Raw genomic sequence first — 20412 nt, 5'->3', positions numbered from 1 at the left:
TTGCAATTTAGCTGATGAAAATAATCAGATCAGATTGGCAGACTCTCTGTCTTCAATTCAATACAATTCAGTTCAAACTTTATTCATAAAGCGCATTTCATGTACAAGGCAGACTGTGCTTCACAACAGGCATACAAAAGTATACAATGGAAAAATTAAAGCCGCAAGCGACGATGAACGGGCCCTTGCGGACCTGAGGCATCCCGGGGCTGTGGCGAGAAGCGAGAAAAAACTTGGCAGGACCAAAAAAACGCAATGTTTCATTCATCCACCAGGGGGGCAGTAACCAGATGTGGGCAGATGAGCTCAGGGGCGGACCTTAGAGCAAATCAGACTAAGCATGAAGGAGTTATGGCAAGTTGATGGTTCATCCACCAGGGGGCAGTAGGAGCGTAACAAAACAAAACTCGAGCCCCACCCAGGGGCGTTCAGGGGGCGACCCTGATCACACATGTGAAGTTTCGAGCAGATCGGACAATGTTGATGTACAATATGGCATTTCCTGTTTCCACAAGGGGGCGACATCAGTGAGATTGCTTATGAGCATATGGAGACGTTGAGGGTGGGGCTCTGATCATGTACAGAAAGTTTGAAGCAGTTTGGATGAAGTATGTAGGAGAGAGAGCTGCTTGAATATGCATGGCGATGGATCAAACATGGCGGCGTCATAGCGGCCACGCCCCTTGACGTAGAGAAAAGCTTTCAATAACTTTTAATCAGCATAGTCTCTGGATGATGTGTAACCAATTTGAAGTCGATCGGACAAAATCCTTAGAACAGGTTCGTTAAAATACAACGTGTGGAAATCACGCCAAAATGACGAGTTTAAATCAAAATGGCTGACTTCCTGTTTGAGTAGACCAATTGGGCAAGAGGCTTTTATGTGCGTCTTCACAACTTACACATGTGTAACGATTTTCATGTTCCAACTCCAAAAAAAAACCCTATGGGGAGGGGTTTTAAAAGATTTCAAGGGGGGCGCTATAGAGGCATTTGGCCCCGCCCATGGGCGTCGCCCCTATCAGATGTAAGAGGTCACCACCCTGGACCTGTGTATCAATTTTCATGATGATGCCGCATCACCACACAGACGCCATTACTCGTAGCTTCACAGTGTTCATGATGTAGCTTCACCAACTTGTTCTGCATGTTTTAGAAGTGGAATGAAGTTCATGGAGTCAACTATGTGACATCAGTACACGTTAAAGGAAAACATGGCCACTTCCTGTCACCACCGGGGGGCGCTATAGGAAAATAATAAATAAATAATAATAATATATTACAACGTTCAGGGTGAAGCCATCATCATGTCCAGCAAGTTTGAAGCTGATTGGATAAAGTATGTGGGCATTAGAACTGTTCGAAGTGAAATGGTGAGCAAACAAAAAGTCGCCAAAATTCGTAAGGCCCTAGAAACCACACCCATTCTTTTAATAACTTTTGATCAGAGTTGCATCTAGATGGTCTGTAGCGAATTTGAAGTCAATTGGGCAAAACTTGTAGGAGGAGGAGTTCAAAAAGGTCAAAAGTTCAAATCAAAACAGCCGACTTCCTGTTGTGATTTCACCATGGCTGTGTCTCAATTCAGTGGCTGCAGCCTTCGGAAGACCCAGCCTACATGGTCTCCGGAGGCAACAGCTTCGGAGGCTCCTCCGAAGGCTGAGTCAACCTTCGGTAAATGAGACGGTCTTTCCTGATTGCATCTGAATGTAAACAACATTAAGCATTTGAAAGTGGTGCTTGCAACAGCTCCTCTGTTCCTCCGCCCCTCACCTGTGCGGCCAGCAGAGCCCGTCTCACCGGGCAACCACGCCTCCAAGCCAGCCGCAGAGCGAGGCTACGGCGGAGAGCCACTGATGTTCGACAGCATGCTACGTTGCTAATAACAACAACGGCACGTAAGGAATCTTGGGATACAGAAGCCACGAAGGATAGGTGCGGTGCGTCCTCCTAGAACAGGCAAAGGAAGGAAGGCTGCATTCATCGGCCGCAGTTGGAGGAGCCTTCCAATTAAATTGAATTGGGACAGGCCTAGTCGCGACGCTGTGACGTAAGTGGCCTTCAAATGTCGCCTCTAAAGGCTGCAGCTGTTGAATTGGGAACCAGCTCATGTCGTTAAGAGGATTTTTTGTGTGTGTTGGCATGTTCTATAAGCCCATCAAGTTTCATGCGTCTAGGTGAAACACAAAGGCGGGGCTGATGTTTTAAAATTTTCTAGGGGGCGCCATTTAGCCATTTGGCCACGCCCATTCCCATTGACTTTATAATATAACATTTTTCGCGAGGCCTGATGTGCATGCCAAATTTGACGTGTTTTGGGGCATAAGAAAGCCTCCAAAACTGCGATTTTAGGGAGAGTATAATGAAGGAGAAGAATAAACAGAGCAATTACTATAGGGCCTTCGCCAACGCTTGTTGTCGTTCGGGCCCTAATAAAAGTGCAAGTAAACAATCGCATGTATTGAGCCATCTTCACCACACACACACTTAAACTTGCACATGTGCACACACGCGAGATGGTAGAATGCTGATCTCATAATGTGGTTAAAGTGACTTTAACCACAAATTTTGCTGTTGATAACCCAGATTCCTTGCTTCAACTTTGCTGTCAAGAGACAGTGAATTGAGCTGTGCTGCAATTTTCTGTCTCTGAGCCTGGGCACCAAATAAAGAGTATTTCTGTTTTGTCTGACATTTGTAGATTAATATCCTGGATGTGAGTGAGGGATAGAATGAGAGATAAGTCATCAGTGTGTAATGAAATGTCTTCAGTCTGACTCTGTCTCTTCTCTCTCAGCAGATCGTGGTCTGCAGGAGGTTTTAGATCAACATAAGATCAGTCTGAGGAGCAGATGTGAACGAGTGACTGAAGGAACTGAGGGAACAGGAAGTGGAACAGGAAGTGGAACCCTCCTCAACAGCATCTACACTGAGCTCTACATCACAGAGGGACAGAGTGAAGAGGTTAATACCCAACATGAGGTGAGACAGCTGGAGACAACGTCCAAGAAGAAGACCCTCCATGACACTCCAATCAAGTGCAACGACATCTTTAAAGACTTACCTGTCCAACAGAGAGAGGACGTCTCTACGGTCTCACCTGTCCACCAGAGAGAGGACGTCTCTACGGTCTCACCTGTCCAACAGAGACCCATCAGAGTGGTTCTGACCAACGGCGTCGCTGGCGTTGGAAAAACCTTCTCGGTGCAGAAGTTCACTCTGGACTGGGCCGAGGGCTTGGAGAACCAAGATGTCAGTCTGCTGGTTCTGCTTTCGTTCAGGGAGCTGAACCTGATCAGAGATCAGCGGTTGAGTCTTCTCAGGCTGCTCCATGTTTTCCATCCAACATTACAGAAGGTCACAGCAGAGCAGCTGGCTGTCTGTAAACTTCTCTTCATCTTTGACGGCCTGGATGAAAGCCGACTGTCACTGGACTTCAACAACAGGGAGGTTGTGTCTGATGTCACACAGACGTCATCAGTCAACGTGCTGCTGACAAACCTCATCCAGGGGAATCTGCTTCCCTCGGCTCTGGTCTGGATCACCTCCAGACCTGCAGCAGCCAATCAGATCCCTCCTACATGTGTCGACAGGGTAACAGAGGTCCGAGGCTTCACTGACGCCCAGATAGAGGAGTACTTCAGGAGGAGGTCCAGTGATGAAGATCTGTCCAGAAGAATCATCTCACACATCCAGACGTCCAGGACCCTCCACATCATGTGTCAAGTCCCAGTCTTCTGCTGGATCAGTGCTACAGTTCTGGAGCACATGTTGACCACAGACCAGAGAGGAGAGCTGCCCAAGACCACGACGGACCTGTTCTCACACTTCCTGCTGGTCCAGACCAAGAGGAAGAAGGACAAGTACGGTGAAGGACATGAGACGAGTGCACAGGAGCTGATGGAGACCGACAGGGAAGTTCTTCTGAAGCTGGGGAGGCTGGCGTTTGAACAGCTGGAGGAAGGAAACATCATGTTCTACCAAGAAGACCTGGAGCAGTGTGGTCTGGACGTCACAGAGGCCTTGGTGAACTCAGGACTCTGTACTGAGATCTTCAAAAGAGAGAGTGTGATCTTCCAGAAAACAGTCTACTGCTTTGTTCATCTGAGTGTTCAGGAGTTTCTGGCTGCAGTCTACATGTTCCACTGTTTCACCAACAGGAAGAGAAAGGTCCTGGAGAACTTCCTGGGAAAACTGTATAATTATTCAACCCTGGATGACTTCCTGAAGAGAGCCATGGAGAAATCCCTCAGAAGTGAAAATGGTCACCTGGACCTGTTTGTTCGCTTCCTTCATGGCCTCTCTCTGGAGTCCAACCAGAGGCTGTTAGGAGGTCTGCTGGGTCAGACAGACAACAGACGAGAAACCATCCAGAGAACCATCAACAACCTGAAGAAGATGGAGACTGATGAAATCTCTCCTGACAGAAGCATCAACATCTTCCACTGTCTGACGGAGATGAAGGACCAGTCAGTTCATCAGGAGATCCAACAGTTCCTCAAGTCAGAGAACAGATCAAAGAAGAAACTCTCTGAGATCCAGTGTTCAGCTCTGGGCTACATGCTGCAGATGTCAGAGCAGGTTCTGGACCAGTTGGACCTGAAGAAGTACAACACATCATATCAGGGACGACAGAGACTGATCCCAGCTGTGAGGAACTGCAGGAAGGCTCTGTGAGTCCAGACTAGGCCTGTTCGATTAATCATTTTAAAATCATAATTAATTAATCCACTTATAATGTTTGGAGATTGAGCAGAGAAGCTTCCTTCTTCTTCTCTGTTATAAGTGTTTATGTGTGGCAGTTACAGCGACACATGCGCTCCACACGGGCCTGGTGGATGTATTACAGCATTTTTAGTGGATCCGTGTGTACACAGATATTTCTGGAAACTATGTCGTGTTTACAGACAAACAAGAAAAATATATTTTTGGGTGAAGCTCCGTTTTCATGCGGATAAGGCCTCAGTTTGACTTTGCTCCAACATGTTGATTCTTCAGCTGGTTGTGATTGTTGCTGTTAAATCACCATAACAGTTACAGTGTCATGCAAAAATGTGTGCACCCCTGGTTTAAATATCTGTTAATGTGAACAGTTCATCAAGTGGAAGATGAAATGATCCAAAACACATGAAGTTATAGATGACACATTTACGTTTTTAAACTATATATTTTTTTTTTCATCTTTTACCTTTTCAAACTGCCAGAAAAGGAAAAGGTCCCTCAGCAAAGGTCTGGGCCCCCTGCATAGTTAGTAGCTAGTACCCCCCCCCCCCCCCCCCCCCCTTTGGAAACTGTCCCAGTGTGTAAATAGTAAATCTCTTGTCTGATTCCTTGGTCAAAGTTCTCTGAGAGCTCAAGTCTCCTGGGTTTCCCATTCTTTTGCAGGCTGCTGCTTTGTTTTCCTTTTTCACTCTGAAACTGTAGAAAACTACAATAATACACTGATACTGATTAAGATATTGAAAAAGAGTGTTTCATGTTTAACTTTAATTCTTTTGGAGATCATTTCATCTTCCACTTGCTGAACTGAGAAGATGACCTGAACCTCATATGTTTATCACATCCTGTCATCAGATACATCAACTAACGCCTAAATTCCACTGGACGCGGAACAGCTGCAGATCCGCTCCGGTACGGCGGCGGAGCCGTTACGTATTAATTATAATCACCGTGTGAGCGTCCACCGACTCCACTGCTGCGTCGTGGGTCCGGAACAGCACCGGCATCCGGCAGCCGGAGCAACACATACGCAGAGCTCGGCACAGAGCAGGTCGTGTATGACAGGAAATCGTGGGCAAAATACAAAATAAGACACCCGGTTAATTTTCAAAATAAAATACACCGTGTTAACAGTGGAGCATATTTCCTGCTTTACACCTTGAAAACGTTGTAATGGGCAGCGACCGGCCTGAAGTCAGCAGCTCGGAGGTTTTCAGACATCATTTCACCCCGTTTACACCATGGACAAGGAGATAGTGATTGTAAAATCAAGTCAGGTCAGCACCACGTTGTTTCTCTACTACTCCTCTGGATTAAATTAATTGTTTTTGATTTTGTGGTTCACTTTATGGAAACTACAACCCGCTTTATCGCGAGATCACGTGTTCCCGCTGTGCGGCAGAGCCGCAACAATCAACATCACGGACAGAACCGGTGTGAGTTGACGGAGTCGGAGTACGCAGCCGTTCCGTAGCGGACCCGTTTCAGAATCGTTCCGCATCCAGTGGAATCCCGGCGTAAAGCTGATTTAATTCTGACACATTTTATTTTCTCTCTTCACAGACTTACTCGTTGTCGACTCTCAGAGAGTCACTGTGAAGTCGTGGCCTCAGCTCTGAAGTCCAGCCCCTCCCACCTGACAGAACTGGACCTGAGTGAAAACTACCTGAATGATTCATCAGTAAAGGCTCTGTGTACTGGACTGGAGAGTCCAAACTGTAGACTGGAGACTCTGAGGTCAGTTCACTGACTGGACCTGTTGGAGTTTTGTCTCCACTTTGTCCTTGCAGGTGGAGCTGGCAGAGTTTAAGAGGCGGAGTCACTACGTCTGCGTTGAAGCAGCAGCAGCTTCTCATGAATATTAATGAGCTGTTTTCTCTCTGTATGTGGCTGTTTTGTTTTTTTAAGCACTTTAGTTATAGCCTTTTTTCAGATTACAGAACAATTAACATTTTACAGCAAATCAACCAGGCCCAACCCCCCCTCACAAGACAGAAAATAAATAAATTAGGGCTGTCGATAGATAAAAAAAATAAATTTACTAATTAATCTAACAATTTTCTGTAATTAATCGCGATTAATTTATCAACAAATAAACTGCATTTGCACTCTTACGACTTGAGCTTATAATGAAAATGTATTCATGTATAATCATCAAATTAGTGTAGAATAAACACAAAAATGTATATTTAAATTAAAAGACTATTTAAATGGCTTTCTTTAAACTTTTTCTCTCCTGTGAAGAACAAATTTGGCACAAAAAAGGCCACTGGCTTATATTCTCCAACAGAAATAATAACAAAATAACCCAGGCCTACATGTGTTGAAGTGCAGGTTGAATATCAAAACCATCAAGACCACTCCAGACCACTTATGCGCATGTTTTTCCTTTTTTCCTACCAAGCTGTGCTGCTGACGTGCACGAAAAAACAACCACATCACTGAATTTCCCTGAACTGAATTAAATTGAATAGCTATAGACCGATCGGTTCATTGTTTTATTTATTGATCTGTGGGTGGTGATTTGTGTAGCCTACATCTCCAAGGCAACGCTGCTCTTCTGTCCAATTCACACATGAAGCTTCACTTTTCATTCAAACGAACTAAACAAACATTCAATAACTAATCTAAAGAGAGTGAAACCGGCCAGCGGTGAACCACTAAAGACCTGCGGTTAAGTTAATGGGCTCTCTGTCTCACCCCGGGGACGACGCTGTTACCCTGGCCGAACGGCTCCGCTGACCGGGCTGTTGCCTCGGTGATGCTCCGCTACGGTCGCTGCTGGTGGAGCGTCACTGCTCCGAGAACGTCGTCGGAGCAACTTCATCATCATGTGGATAAACTAACTACATATTGGTCATCTAAACGGATACTTACTCGCATGAAAAAATATGAAAATCTAATAAAGTGAAGAATAACAGCGCTACAGCCGGTACAAGCTTCTTCTTCTTCTTCTCGTGTTGCGGCAGGCTGTACGCTGTCCAGCATAATGCTGACCTCCACAGGTTATAAACAGAATTAAAGCCGCAAGCGGTGATGATCAGGCCCTCGCGTCTCCGCGCCACCGTGGACCTGAGGCACGCAGGGGCTGTGGCGAGAAGGGAGATAAAACCTGGCAGGAGCGAAAAAACGCAATTTGTCGTTCATCCACCAGAGGGCGGTAACCAGATGTGGGCAGATGAGCTCAGGGGCGGACCTTCATCACACACGTGAAGTTTCGAGCAAATTGGACAAAGCATTAATGTTGTATGTGACTGTTTAACCTGCTTCCTGTTGCTTCAGCTGTTCGACTTTCACTTTCTGAACTTGTTCTTTCTGAAGCTTCTTCAGCTCTGAACAGATGATGAGACACTGAACACTGTCAACAAGGAGCTTTGTCCTCAACTCACTGATTTTATTCTTCATTCAGACTGGAGAACTGCAGGTTGTCAGAGATCAGCTGTTCTTCTCTGGGCTCAGCTCTGAAGTCCAACCCCTCCCACCTGAGAGAACTGGACCTGAGCTCCAACAAGCTGCAGGATTCAGACCTGAAGGATCTGAGTGGTTTTCTGGAGAGTCCAGACTGTAGACTGGAGACTCTGAGGTCAGACTCTGTTTTATTTCTGTGTTCAGATGAATGTGATGTGAAAGTTGTGTTGACACTGAGCTGCAGACATGAGGCTGATGTTACAGGCTACTGATCCACACTGACGGTTGTCATGGTGACGTTTGTTTCCTTCTTCTCTGGTTTTAGTCCAGTCACTGTTTCTCTTCACATTTCTCCTCAACCAGGCCTACATAAACACATGTAATGTGACAATAACTGATCTATAATCAATAGCTGGTGGCTCCTCCTCTGTGATGTTTGTAGTGAAATAGTAGAATAGAATAGAAGTGTGTGTGATGATTTCAGCACTAGAAGTTTGAGCAGGTTTAGTCTGTGACAGTCAATAGGGCTGTCCCGATTATCATATTTTGATAATTGAATATTCGCGGACATAAAATCGATCAAAATCGAAGCTTCGACGGCTGGGGGGGTGCGCGATAGTAGAGGAGATAATGAAAGTTATGGCAAACAAACACTGCATATCTCCAAAATCAGGCAGGTTTCCAGGATGCCAAGTAGCCTAATAAAATCGATCACGACTTCATGATTACCATGGCAACGTCATGTCAGCAGGCTTATCTGTCTCTGAGCTTCATCAGCTGCTTCATTCAACATGTGTTTCTACTAGGGCTGTCAATCGATTAAAAAAATGTATTATTATTATTATTATTATTAATAAACTGCATTTGTCCACTTACTGCTTGAGCTTATAACAAATATTTATTCATGTATAATCATCAAATTAGTGTAGAATAAACACAAAGAAAAGTCAAAGACAATTTAAATGGCTTTCTTAAAACTTTAAACACAGTTTCTCTCCTGTGAAGAACAAATTTGGCACAAAAAAGGCCACTGGCTTATATTCTCCAACAGAAATAATAACAAAACAACCCAGGCTACATGTGTTGAAGTGCAGGTTGAATATCAAAACCATCAAGACCACTCCAGACCACTTATGGGCATGGCCAACATATTTTGTTTTTCCTTTTTTCCTACCAAGCTGTGCTGCTGACGTGCGCGAAAAAACAACCACATCACTGAATTTCCCTCTGTAAATTAAATTGAATAGCTATAGACCGATCGGTTCATTGTTTAATTTGTTGATCTGTAGGTGGTGATTTGTGTAGTCTACATCTCCAAGGCAACGCTGCTCTTCTGTTCAATTCACACATGAAACTTCACTTTTCATTCAAACAAACTAATCAACAACTAAACAAACACTCAATAAATAATCTAAAGAGAATGAAACCAGCCGGCGGTGAACCTCTAAAGACCTGCGGTTAAGTTAATTGGCTCTCTGTCTCACCCCGGGGACGACGCTGTTACCCGGCCGACCGGCTGCGCAGACCGGGCTGTTGCCTCGGTGATGCTCCGCTACGGTCGCTGCTGGTGGAGCGTCACTGCTCCGAGAACGTCGTCGGAGCAACTTCATCATCATGTGGATAAACTAACCGCATATTGGTCATCTAAACCAGTGGTTCCCAAAGTGTGGTACGCGTACCCCTAGGGGTACGTGAACACATTGCAGGGGTACGTAGAAACATTCATTAATTTATTACTAAGATGATAAGTCGATATTCCAAGTCACTTCAGAAGCCCATTACTGAAATGGTACGTGCGCCACAACTAGTTCCCCCCAGAAGACAACAACCTGTAGCACAGCTTTGTATAGTTGTCAATAGTATCGATGCAAAACGGCGCATCTGGATACATGACTGATTTCTAAAAGTATCGATATTAACAGCGCGCCCCCACAGCGCCCGACGCGCGCACTCGACAGGCAGAGCAGAGGAGAGCAGAGCAGAGCAGCGTCCAGAGCGTTTGGACCTGAGTGAGTAACAGAGATACACAGAACTAGACACACGTAGGGTGAATTTAGCCGTAAGAGTTTAAAACGGCGAAATTAACGGCAACACTCCTCTCTTTTTCTTTTTCTCCGCTGTCTGCGTGCACGTGTGTGTGTTGTGAGGGAGGGGGGAGCCCCACCCGTCAGAGGAAAGGAGAGGCATTCTAATGAATGTAATGAAACAATAGCAACACGCTGGAATTGCACAACTCTTAGTTAGCTTTTCATTTAATAAAAAAAACAAAAAAAAATTCTGTTATAAGTCCTTTTGATTAGAATAAAAATAAAATAATGGAACAATAATAAGCTGGGAGGCACTGCTGCTGTATTGAATATGATGTCATATTCAATATTTTCCTGGGTATTGGTATTGAGTTTGAAATTTTAGTTTGTGACAATCCTACAACTCTGTGAAGACACATTTGACCATAACACCACAACAGCCAGAAACAACTAAAATGCAGGAGAATGTGTAAAATGTCTTTGTACAAATTGAACAGAGAAATTGAAATGATTTTCATTTCATAATCAGTTGTGTTGCGTTCTATATGACCACTTTTGGAGAATCATCAACACGTAAGAGAGAGGGGGTACTTGTGGTATGGCAAAAAGGCTCAGGGGGTACGCAAGACAAAAAAGTTTGGGAACCACTGATCTAAACGGTTACTTACTCGCATGAAAAAATATTAAAACCTAATAAAGTGAAGAATAACAGCGCTACAGCCGGTACATGCTTTGTCTGGTTTGCCTGCACACGTCACCAAAGGTAACGGGTCAGCCGCCACTGGAAGTAAACAAAACAGCGTTAATGTTTTGTAACATGTCAAATGTTTAAAATTAATGTTTAAAATGAATCGCCAAAATTAACGCGTTAACTTTGACAACACTAGTTTCATGTTTGTTGTCATAGCAACAGAGTTCAGCCTCTCTTGTTTATTGTCTTTAAAACTCGAGCATCGTCAGTAAACCTCTAGATCAATGTGGCTGCTCAACATGAGTTTGTATGGATGGAGCCACAGGAGCTGACAGGTGAAGAGGCGGAGTCAGCAGCAGCTTCTCATGAATATTAATGAGCTTTTCAGTTCAGTTCAGTTCAGTTTTACTTTATTAGTACCCGTAGGTAGATTTGTTGTTTGTTGTAGATTTGTTTTCTCTCTATGTGACTGTTTAACCTGCTTCCTGTTTCTTCGGCTGTTGGACTTTGATTTTCTAAACTTGTTCTTTCTGAAGCTTCTTCAGCTCTGAACAGATGATGAGACACTGAACGCTGTCAACAAGGAGCTTTGTCCTCAACTCACTGATTTTATTCTTCATTCAGATTGTGGAGCTGCAGGTTGTCAGAGATCAGCTGTTCTTCTCTGGTCTCAGCTCTGAAGTCCAACCCCTCCCACCTGAGACACCTGGACCTGAGCTCCAACAAGCTGCAGGTTTCAGACCTGAAGGATCTGAGTGGTTTTCTGGAGAGTCCAGACTGTAGACTGGAGACTCTGAGGTCAGACTCTGTTTTATTTCTGTGCTCAGATGAATGTGATGTGAAAGTTGTGTTGACACTGAGCTGCAGACATGAGGCTGATGTTATCCTGATCCACACTGAGGGTCGTCATGGTGACGTCTGTTTTCTTCTTCTCTGGTTTTAGTCCAGTCACTGTTTCTTGGGGGTGTCCTTGACTAAGGATTTTCAGTTGTCAGAAATGTTTGTCAAATATATATTAAAAGGCTTAAATCTGGTGAGGTTTGACAGCAATATTGAGAGGCTACATCTGTAAAGAACTACACACATCTTATTAAATCAAACTCATCTTTAAGATCATCAGTGGTGATCATCCAGAGAAGACACAGTTTCAATGAATCTTGATGTGACACAAAAACACACACAAACTCGCCCCCAGTCACCTCTCTCTCTGGCCTCCTCCTGTCATCTCTCCTCCTCCTGTCTACAAATTAACAGAACATAAACATAAGCACACATCCATCCATCTACAGTAGACCATGAAGGCAGTGAGGAAAATATTTAGACCCCCTTCAATTTAGTTGTTATTTTGCAGCTTTATGTTAAAAAAAAACCCAAAACAAAACCTGAAATATCACCTGAACAAGTATTCAGACCCTTTGCTCTGATACTATGGAGCTAAAACACTGCCATCAAGCAAAACATGTTGAAAGTTTGAAACCCCGCGTGTCTGAAAGCGTACAAAAGATTTGTAGGTGTAAACAGTGCTTTGAAAGGTTGAAATAAAAATTCAAATCTCTGAAAACATTATTTTGTATTTGAATTTTCATTTCAAATCTCTGCAGCGTTTCTTTGTTTTTTTCTTTCACTTCTTTACAACTACAACACTGTTTTTACAGTGTTTCAACAACACACTTTCAGAGTTCAAAATTTGGCACTACTCTCCCACAGTATAATTTTGTTATCCAGTTTTGAAACCTTGTAAATGGAGATTTGAAAACTGGTGTGAATAGATTTAGAAAAAAGTGTTGACATGTTGAAACCTGAATTTTGAAAGGGCAAATCTCTGATTTGAAAATTTTGAAAGCGTAAATAGTGTTTTGAAAGGCTGTAATAAAAATTAAAATCTCTCAAAACATTATTTTGTATTTGAAAATTCATTCCAAATCTTTGTCTTTTTCTTTTACTTCTTTACAACTACAGCTCTGTTTTTACAGTGTTTCAACAACACGCTTTCAGAGTTTCAAATTTAGCAGTGTTCTCACTGCAACTAAGTTTGGAAACTCCGTAAAAAAGTTTTTGAAACTCTGAAGACAGAAGGCGGGATTTGGTAACAACCTTCTCAGCCTATTGGTTGCTGAATAAGCTTATAGTCCAATGACATATCGTCCTGTCGATCGGCCACACGAGACTGACAGACTGCTCCACCAATGCAGTGACAGAGCAGAAACGCACTCGCTCATGTCCCCTGCTGTCGTGAACCCAGTGTACTAATTGCTGCGGTAGTACAGTAGGTAGAGCAGTTGTCTACCACACAGGTGACCTGGGGTCAAATCCAGGAAGGGGTGCACATTGAAAGGTTTTTGTCTTGTTTATCAGCCCACTGTACATTATTAGTCGGCCGGTGTGTCCCCGGCCGGCTAATAATGTGTCCGTGTCCGCCAGACACGGACACATTAGAAGAAGCCCCCCTCTGTAGCGGTAGGCGGTGGGTGGCCGAGGCGGACTGTTTCAGCCTCTCACCCACACTTCAGCACCCATGGTTGTTGGCTCGGGCCGCTCCACCATCCTGTTTTAAATTAGGCTACTACTTTATTTCCTAAGTATTTAGTTACTGTACATTGCATTGGTGACCCCCCCCCCAAAAAAGACGGCAGAGCGAGCTGAGCGACCCAAGCCCGCACTGTGTAACAGGTGCGGAAGCCCGCTGCCTACCGCTACAGAGGGGGGCTTCTCCGTGACGGACACACTATTAGCCGGCCGGCTAATGTACTAATGTACAGTGGGCTGATTAGATATACAATACAGTGTGGCAGATCGACAGAAGTAGAGATTCGCCCTTTCAAAATTCAGGTTTCAACATGTCAACACTTTTTTCTAAATATATTCACACCAGTTTTCAAATCTACATTTACAAGGTTTCAAAACCGGATAACAAAATTATACTGTGGGAGAATAGTGCCAAATTTTGAACCCTGAAAGTGGGTTGTTGAAACACTGTAAAAACAGTGCCGTAGTTATAAAGAAGTGAAAGAAAAAAAACAAAGAAACGCTGCAGAGATTTGAAATGAAAATTCAAATACAAAATAATGGTTTCAGATATTTGAATTTTTATTTCAGCCTTTCAAATCTTGTGTACACTTTCAAACACGGGGTTTCAAGCTTTCAACATTTTTTATTTCAGTTTTGCTTGACGGCAGTGTTTTAGCTCCATATGATACTCCTGTAGGTCATTCAGCTGCTGTCAATTTCTTTTATTCCTCTTTGAGGTGGTTCTGCACCTACATTTGAGCCTAGCTATGTTGAGTTAAATAGTTTGGACATGATTTGGAAAAGCACACACCTGTCTAAACATGAACTTTGTGGCTCATTTGCATCTGAGCAAAATGAGATCAATGAGGTCAAAGGAACTGCCCCAAAAGCTCAGAGACAGAACTGTGTTGATGTAGATCTGGACAAGGCTTAAAAAACCTGCTGCACTTATTGTTTCGAAGAGCAAAGTGGCCTCCATCATTCTTACATGGGGGAAGTTTAGGTCAACCAGTACTCTTCTTAGAGCTGCAGCCCTCCGGCCAAACTGAACAGTTGGGGGTGTTGTTTCAAAAGTGTTGGAGCTTCTTAAAAAATGACGATCACTGCCGTTTCTCATTCAAGCCGATCATATTTACTGATTTAAACACGGAAACACTGTTACAAGGCATGGACAACAAACAACGGCGACATAAAAGTACTAGGAGGAAACAGCAGATCCGTTACTTAGCAACAATAACATTCTTTTGTAGCAACTAACCTCTAAATTGCCCCGTTTACATGAGAGCTTTAATTCCGAATTAAAATCATTTAATTCTGAATTAAAGTTAATTTCCGCTTTAAAAAGATCATGTAAACACTTAATTCCGAGTGAAAATTTAATTCGGAATTAAACTTAATTCCGAATTAAGTGGGTGGTTTATTCCTATTTTAAAGCGGAATTAATTAATTCCTCTATCATGTAAACGTTTATTCTTTTTAAAAATAATTCCGGTCGTTCTGCGCATGCGTATTAACTGACTCGCCGTTCTGTGTGTGTGTGTGTCGCGGTGATAATTTAACCGTGAAAAGTAGGTTACAACACACACAACATAACGTTACAGCCGCAGTGTTGTGAGTGAATCATGTCGGGACAACCAGGCTTCATGAACCCGCTCCACAGACCCCGGTGCCCGGCCGCCGCTGCTGCTCCGGCGAGGAAGGTGAAGCTCACTGCCAGTGAGCCACTGTCCAATCAGAAGCCTTCCCGACCCCCAGACGTTGAGCGGAATTAAATAAAGGCGATTTAATGTGTTTTCCATGTAAACCCCAATTCGGAATTATTATTTCTATGTAAACTCTAAGGAGAATATTTTAATTCAGAATAATTAATTCAGAATTAAAAAACATCATGTAAACGTGGTAATTCTTATTTCAAAATAAAAGCATTTGTTATTGTAGTAACCTATTATCCTATTTGTCAGAGAAAAATATTTACAACAGGGGGAGAAAAGCTTTGGTCAGAGAGGTGACCAAGAACCCACAGATCACTCTGGCTGAGCTCAGAGATCCTGTGGGGAGAGTGGAGAAGTTTCAGAAGATTAACCATTGCTGCAGCCTCCACCAATCTGGCCTACATGGCAGAGTGGCCCTAACTGACATAAACTGCCTCCATGTATGAATGATGGAGGCCACTTGAGGTCCTCAACTCACTGCTTTTATTCTTTCTCCAGATTGATCAGCTGCAGTTTGTCAGAGATCAGCTGTTCTTCTCTGGTCTCAGCTCTGAAGTCCAACCCCTCCCACCTGAGACACCTGGACCTGAGCTACAACAACCTGCAGGATTCAGGAGTGAAGGATCTGAGTGGTTTTCTGGAGAGTCCAGACTGTAGACTGGAGACTCTGAGGTCAGTTCACTGACTGTTACTGTTGTAGATCTTTGATCTTTGATCCACAACTGAACCTGATTGATCTGCACTCAGAACTTTGATTATTGACTTTGATTTAATGGATGAAGGACGTTTGAAATAGTTGTTGTCTCATGTTTCCAGTTGTTCTTCTCTCACACTGAGAATGATACTTTCCGCTCATTTCACTTTAGTCCTCATTGATAATCAATAGTCTGATCACTTCAGGTGTGTGTGTGTGTGTGTGTGTGTGTGTGTGTGTGTGTGTGTGTGTGTGTGTGTGTGTGTGTGTGTGTGGTTTCCTGAGACCAGGACCAAGACTGGACCTTTAAACTTTGATAAAGTCCTGAATCTCAGTGTTGTAGTCAGTGTTTTAGACCAACAGGATCATCATCATGTGGCAGCAGAAGGACAAAGTCCGTCTGCTCATTTTATTCACTGATCATTGATCAGGACACATCTGATTTTATTTTATTCTTTATTCAGCTTGGTGGACTGCAGTTTGTCAGAGATCAGCTGTTCTTCTCTGGTCTCAGCTCTGAAGTCCAACCCCTCCCACCTGAGAGAACTGGACCTGAGAGGAAACGACCTGAACTCTTCAGCTCTGCAGCAGCTTCGTGACCTTGTGAAGAGTCCAGACTTTCGACTGGGGACTCTGAAGTGAATTTGATCTGTTGCTGTTTCCACAGCTGATGATTGTGGATGTAAAATAAAATGTAAAGTGGAGCAGTGAAGAGAAAATGTTTGTGAACAGGTGAACCTGTTAAGATATGACATCATATATAACATCACTGAATGGGTTTGTGACTCATCACCTCCTTATAACTTCTGCTTCTTCTCTACAGACCAGAGAGAGAGGACTGATCTCGATTTAATGTAATAATCATTTGGTAGCTGTTTTATAGTGCTATGGCTTTTGGAGCATTGCGGGTATTTTCTAACAGATTGTATTGTACAAATTCACATTTATATGTAGATATATATGAAACATGTATGATCTAATGCAATAAAGACAGATTAAGAATTATGAAACTTGTATTGATATGATTATTTTCCTCTTTTTTTTAAGTTTGTGTCTTAGCTCTTTCTTGCAAACCTGTTTTTGTTGTTGTTATTGTTGTTAGTTTCTGTCTTTGAAATTCAATTTAAAATCTTCAGGATTTACACCATGATCAAGTTACAGTGACGAACGAAGAATCATCTATCTATCTATCTATCTATCTATCTATCTATCTATCTATCTATCTATCTATCTATCTATCTATCTATCTATCTATCTATCTATCTATCTATCTATCTATCTGTCTGTCTGTCTGTCTGTCTTAATGGTCTTCGGCCCTTTTAAGGTCAAAGGTCTTTATTTTATCAGTTTGCTACATTACAGTGTAGTATAGACAAAATGAGATGACGTTTCTCAGAGACTCGAAATACAACACACACTCCCCCCCTCCCACCTCCATTTCCCCCACACATACCCACTCACTTATAAAATGTAGAGTAAAAATTCTATAAAAATAGAATAAGAATCTGGATAAATAAATAGAAGAGAAAAGAAAAAATGCTGCTTCTGAACCGTTTGCCTGAAGGCAGCAGCTCAAAGTGCTTGTGTAGAGGGTGTGAGGTGTCCCATGACAAGTGACAGGGCTCTGCTCCAGCACCGGCTGTAGAAGAGTTCCTGGACAGAGGGGAGGGAGACTCCGATGACCCTCTCTGCTCCCCTGACTATCCTCTGTAGGGCTTTTTGGTCTGACACACTGCAGCTGGGGAACCAAGTCGAGATGCAGTAGGTCAGTACGTACGCTCTCCACCACGCCTCTGTAGAAGATCCTGAGGATGTTGGTGGGGAGGGAGGCTTGTTTCAGCCTCCTCAGGAAGTGCAATCTCCGCTGGCCCCTCAGCACAATCCCAGAGGTGTTCTTGCTCCACCTCAGGTCCTGCGAGATCTGGACTCGGAGGAACTTGGGGGCATGCACATAGTTCAGTTTTGGGCACAGATTGTCATGACCCTGGGTCTGCCGCCATTAGTGGCTCGGTTTTCAGTTGTTTTGGACTCTTCAGTTCCTGTTTTATTTTGTAGTTCAGTTCTTGTGCTTTTTGTTCTAGTGTCACTTCCTGTGTTTTCCCTCCACTCTCCTTGCACACCTGTCCTGTGTTACACCTTGTCAGCCCTGCCCTGTTCCTTGTGTGTCTCCACCAATCAGGTTTCTTTGCCCTCCTGTCTCCTCACCTGTTGCTTGTTACTTTGATTAGTTCTTTTGTATTTAGTCTAATTGAGAAAAACTGTAAAGCGCAGGTGTCACCGGTTGAACACAACAACTCAAAACTAATCACACTTGTGTCCAATGATGTGAGGGAACATATATGTTATAGTATACTATATGAGCCAGTTGAGGATGAAGTCCTGTGGCCTGACCCAGTACAGAGAAATGATGCTGTGGCTGAGTGATGCACTTCTCATTTGTATATTTTTGTACTTTATTTTTACGTAGGCTTACTGTATACAAGTGCTAAATGCACAAGATTTTTGTTTGTTTTTGTACAAGTGCTACGTGTAAATGCACAGGATTTCTGTTTTTGTACTAAGAGAATGAACGAATGGAGCCAGTAAATAGACTATTTTAGCAGTGGCAACATGTCAGAGCAAACAATTTACATGTGGAAATATAAAATAGCCTAACTTATCATATAGTCACACAAAAAAATATAATAGCCTAACTTATCATATAGTCACACAAAAAAATATAATAGCCTAACTTATAATGTCGAAAGAGACTTTTTGTCTGATGTTTCATATTCGTCAGTTGTTAATGTGTATCTTACAGTAATAAGGCATTTCAATCAGGATTGTTTCTATGGGTTACAGGGTCTGATGAGGAGGATGATGGAGAATGAATAGATTATTTGAAGTTTATCCACTCCGTAAAAGCTGTCTGTATCTCTTAATTGCCATTTATTTTGTGTCAACAAATTATTGCCAACATGAGTTTATTCACTGCTAATCTACACTAGGCTACATGTTTCTACAGTAAGAACAGCAAAGTTTAACAGCAAAATCAGAATAAATTTAATCTGGGAACAAATTACAAATTTCACGACAACTAAATTGAATGAGTGATTCCTCCTGTTGCTGCTGTGATTCACTACAGTCAGGTAGCCTCATGTTAGACAGGGGCCTGCTTGGGACTTGTTTGTCTCAATTAGAAGTTTTTGTGATTTGTGACAAGATAAACACAGACAGCTGTCATTAGCCTGTTCTTAACAAGATGACTGCAGCAGCTTCACAGTGTTACTTTAATTTTACTGTGCTCTAAGTAGCTAGTGTTAGTCAAACAAGCACTGAGATATGACTCATATTTAAGCATGTGGAATAAGTGCTAGGCTAAGTTGTTAGCAGGCACCAGGCACCACTGTCTGCAGCACATGGAGTTATACAGACATCTATGGTGCAGCGGCGCGCGCTCGTACACGCGCTCTCACAGACACAGCGCGCAGCGCGAGGCAGCCCCGCCCCTCAGAGAGACAGAGAGAGAGGAGCAGAGAGGAGCGACAGCACGGAGTTCAGTGAGAAAGAGGCAACACTATCGCGAATCGGTCAGAGAGAATTACAACAGGACACAGTACGCCGTCCGAAAACAGCTGGTTCTTGAACGTAGCTCGGTCAAAGTAAGACATAACCTCAAGATGTTTTGCAGTTCTGTTAGGTCATACAAGATGTAGCCTACATGCTGACAAAGTTAGACATCAGACTTGTAGGCTCTGTGAGAGAGAAAATCGCTTTGTTACTTTCGTCCCACGTTACGTTAATCTTCTCTCTCTCTCTTTCTTTTTACAGTAAAAAAACAAACAAACATATATATATATATATATATATATATATATATATATATATATATATATATAGTTATGCTATATTGTGAATTAAATTCATATACATGAATATATATGTCTATTTATTCATAAATGAAAGCTCCCGTGGTGTTTTTGACCCGGCTCTGCCTCTTGTTTCTATACTGAATATCCTGCCATTGGACACGGAAGTGATGTCTGGGTTTTCAGTGAACGAGGGCAGTTTTATCACTTTCCCTTCACTGTAACTTATTAAGTACCAAGAGCGGAGGGCGAGTCAAACCACTATTGGAGCGCAGCAGGTGTCAAAGTCCAGATACAATACTGGACATCTCTGCAGGTATTCAGAGAGTCCAGGCGCCATTTTAAAGCAGAAAGTGAAACTGAAGTTGGAGGCAGGTGAGTGTTAACACAACTTTTTATTTTATTATTATTATTATTATTATTATTATTATTATTATTATTATTATTTCTTAATAGTCACATAGTTAGAGTGTGTGAGTCAGTTTGTCCCTGTGGACTGTGGAGGGAATAATAGTCAGTGAGCTTTAGTCGACGCAGAGACATTGAGAGAAAAGGAGGAAAAAACAGGAAGTGAGATTCAATAATACACATGAAAAGTGGCCAAGTGAAGTTTTTTTTTTTCTTTTTGAGAAGACAGGGGGTGTGTAAATAGGAGCTGCTGCAGTCAACTTGACTTGTTTTAATAGATGTGTGTGTGTGTGTGTTTTTATTACAGTCAGACTCAGAGTCAGAAGTCCTGAAGATGGAAGATGGAGTAGCGTCTCCAGGATCCATCTGTCTGTCTGTGAAGAGTCACTGGTCCAAA

The 20412-nt window shown here is 42.9% G+C and overlaps 1 protein-coding gene across 1 annotated transcript in view; it reads left to right on the top strand.

Annotated features, from left to right (window-relative positions):
• Window positions 1–20412, top strand: part of LOC310996890 (uncharacterized protein) — a 227766-nt gene that overhangs the window by 183514 nt on the left and 23840 nt on the right. Inside the window, exons 15-17 of the mRNA XM_083986399.1 lie at window positions 8129–8302; window positions 11470–11643; window positions 15564–15737. Of these exons, the coding sequence (XP_083842525.1) occupies window positions 8129–8302; window positions 11470–11643; window positions 15564–15737 (522 nt within the window). The remainder of the gene's footprint in view (window positions 1–8128; window positions 8303–11469; window positions 11644–15563; window positions 15738–20412) is intronic.

The sequence above is a fragment of the Trachurus trachurus genome (assembly GCF_905171665.1).
Source record: "Trachurus trachurus genome assembly, chromosome: 14".
Classification (NCBI taxonomy): Eukaryota; Metazoa; Chordata; class Actinopteri; order Carangiformes; family Carangidae; genus Trachurus; species Trachurus trachurus.
The sequence above is the reverse complement of the archived record's forward strand: the minus strand, read 5'-3'. Positions and strand labels throughout refer to the sequence as shown.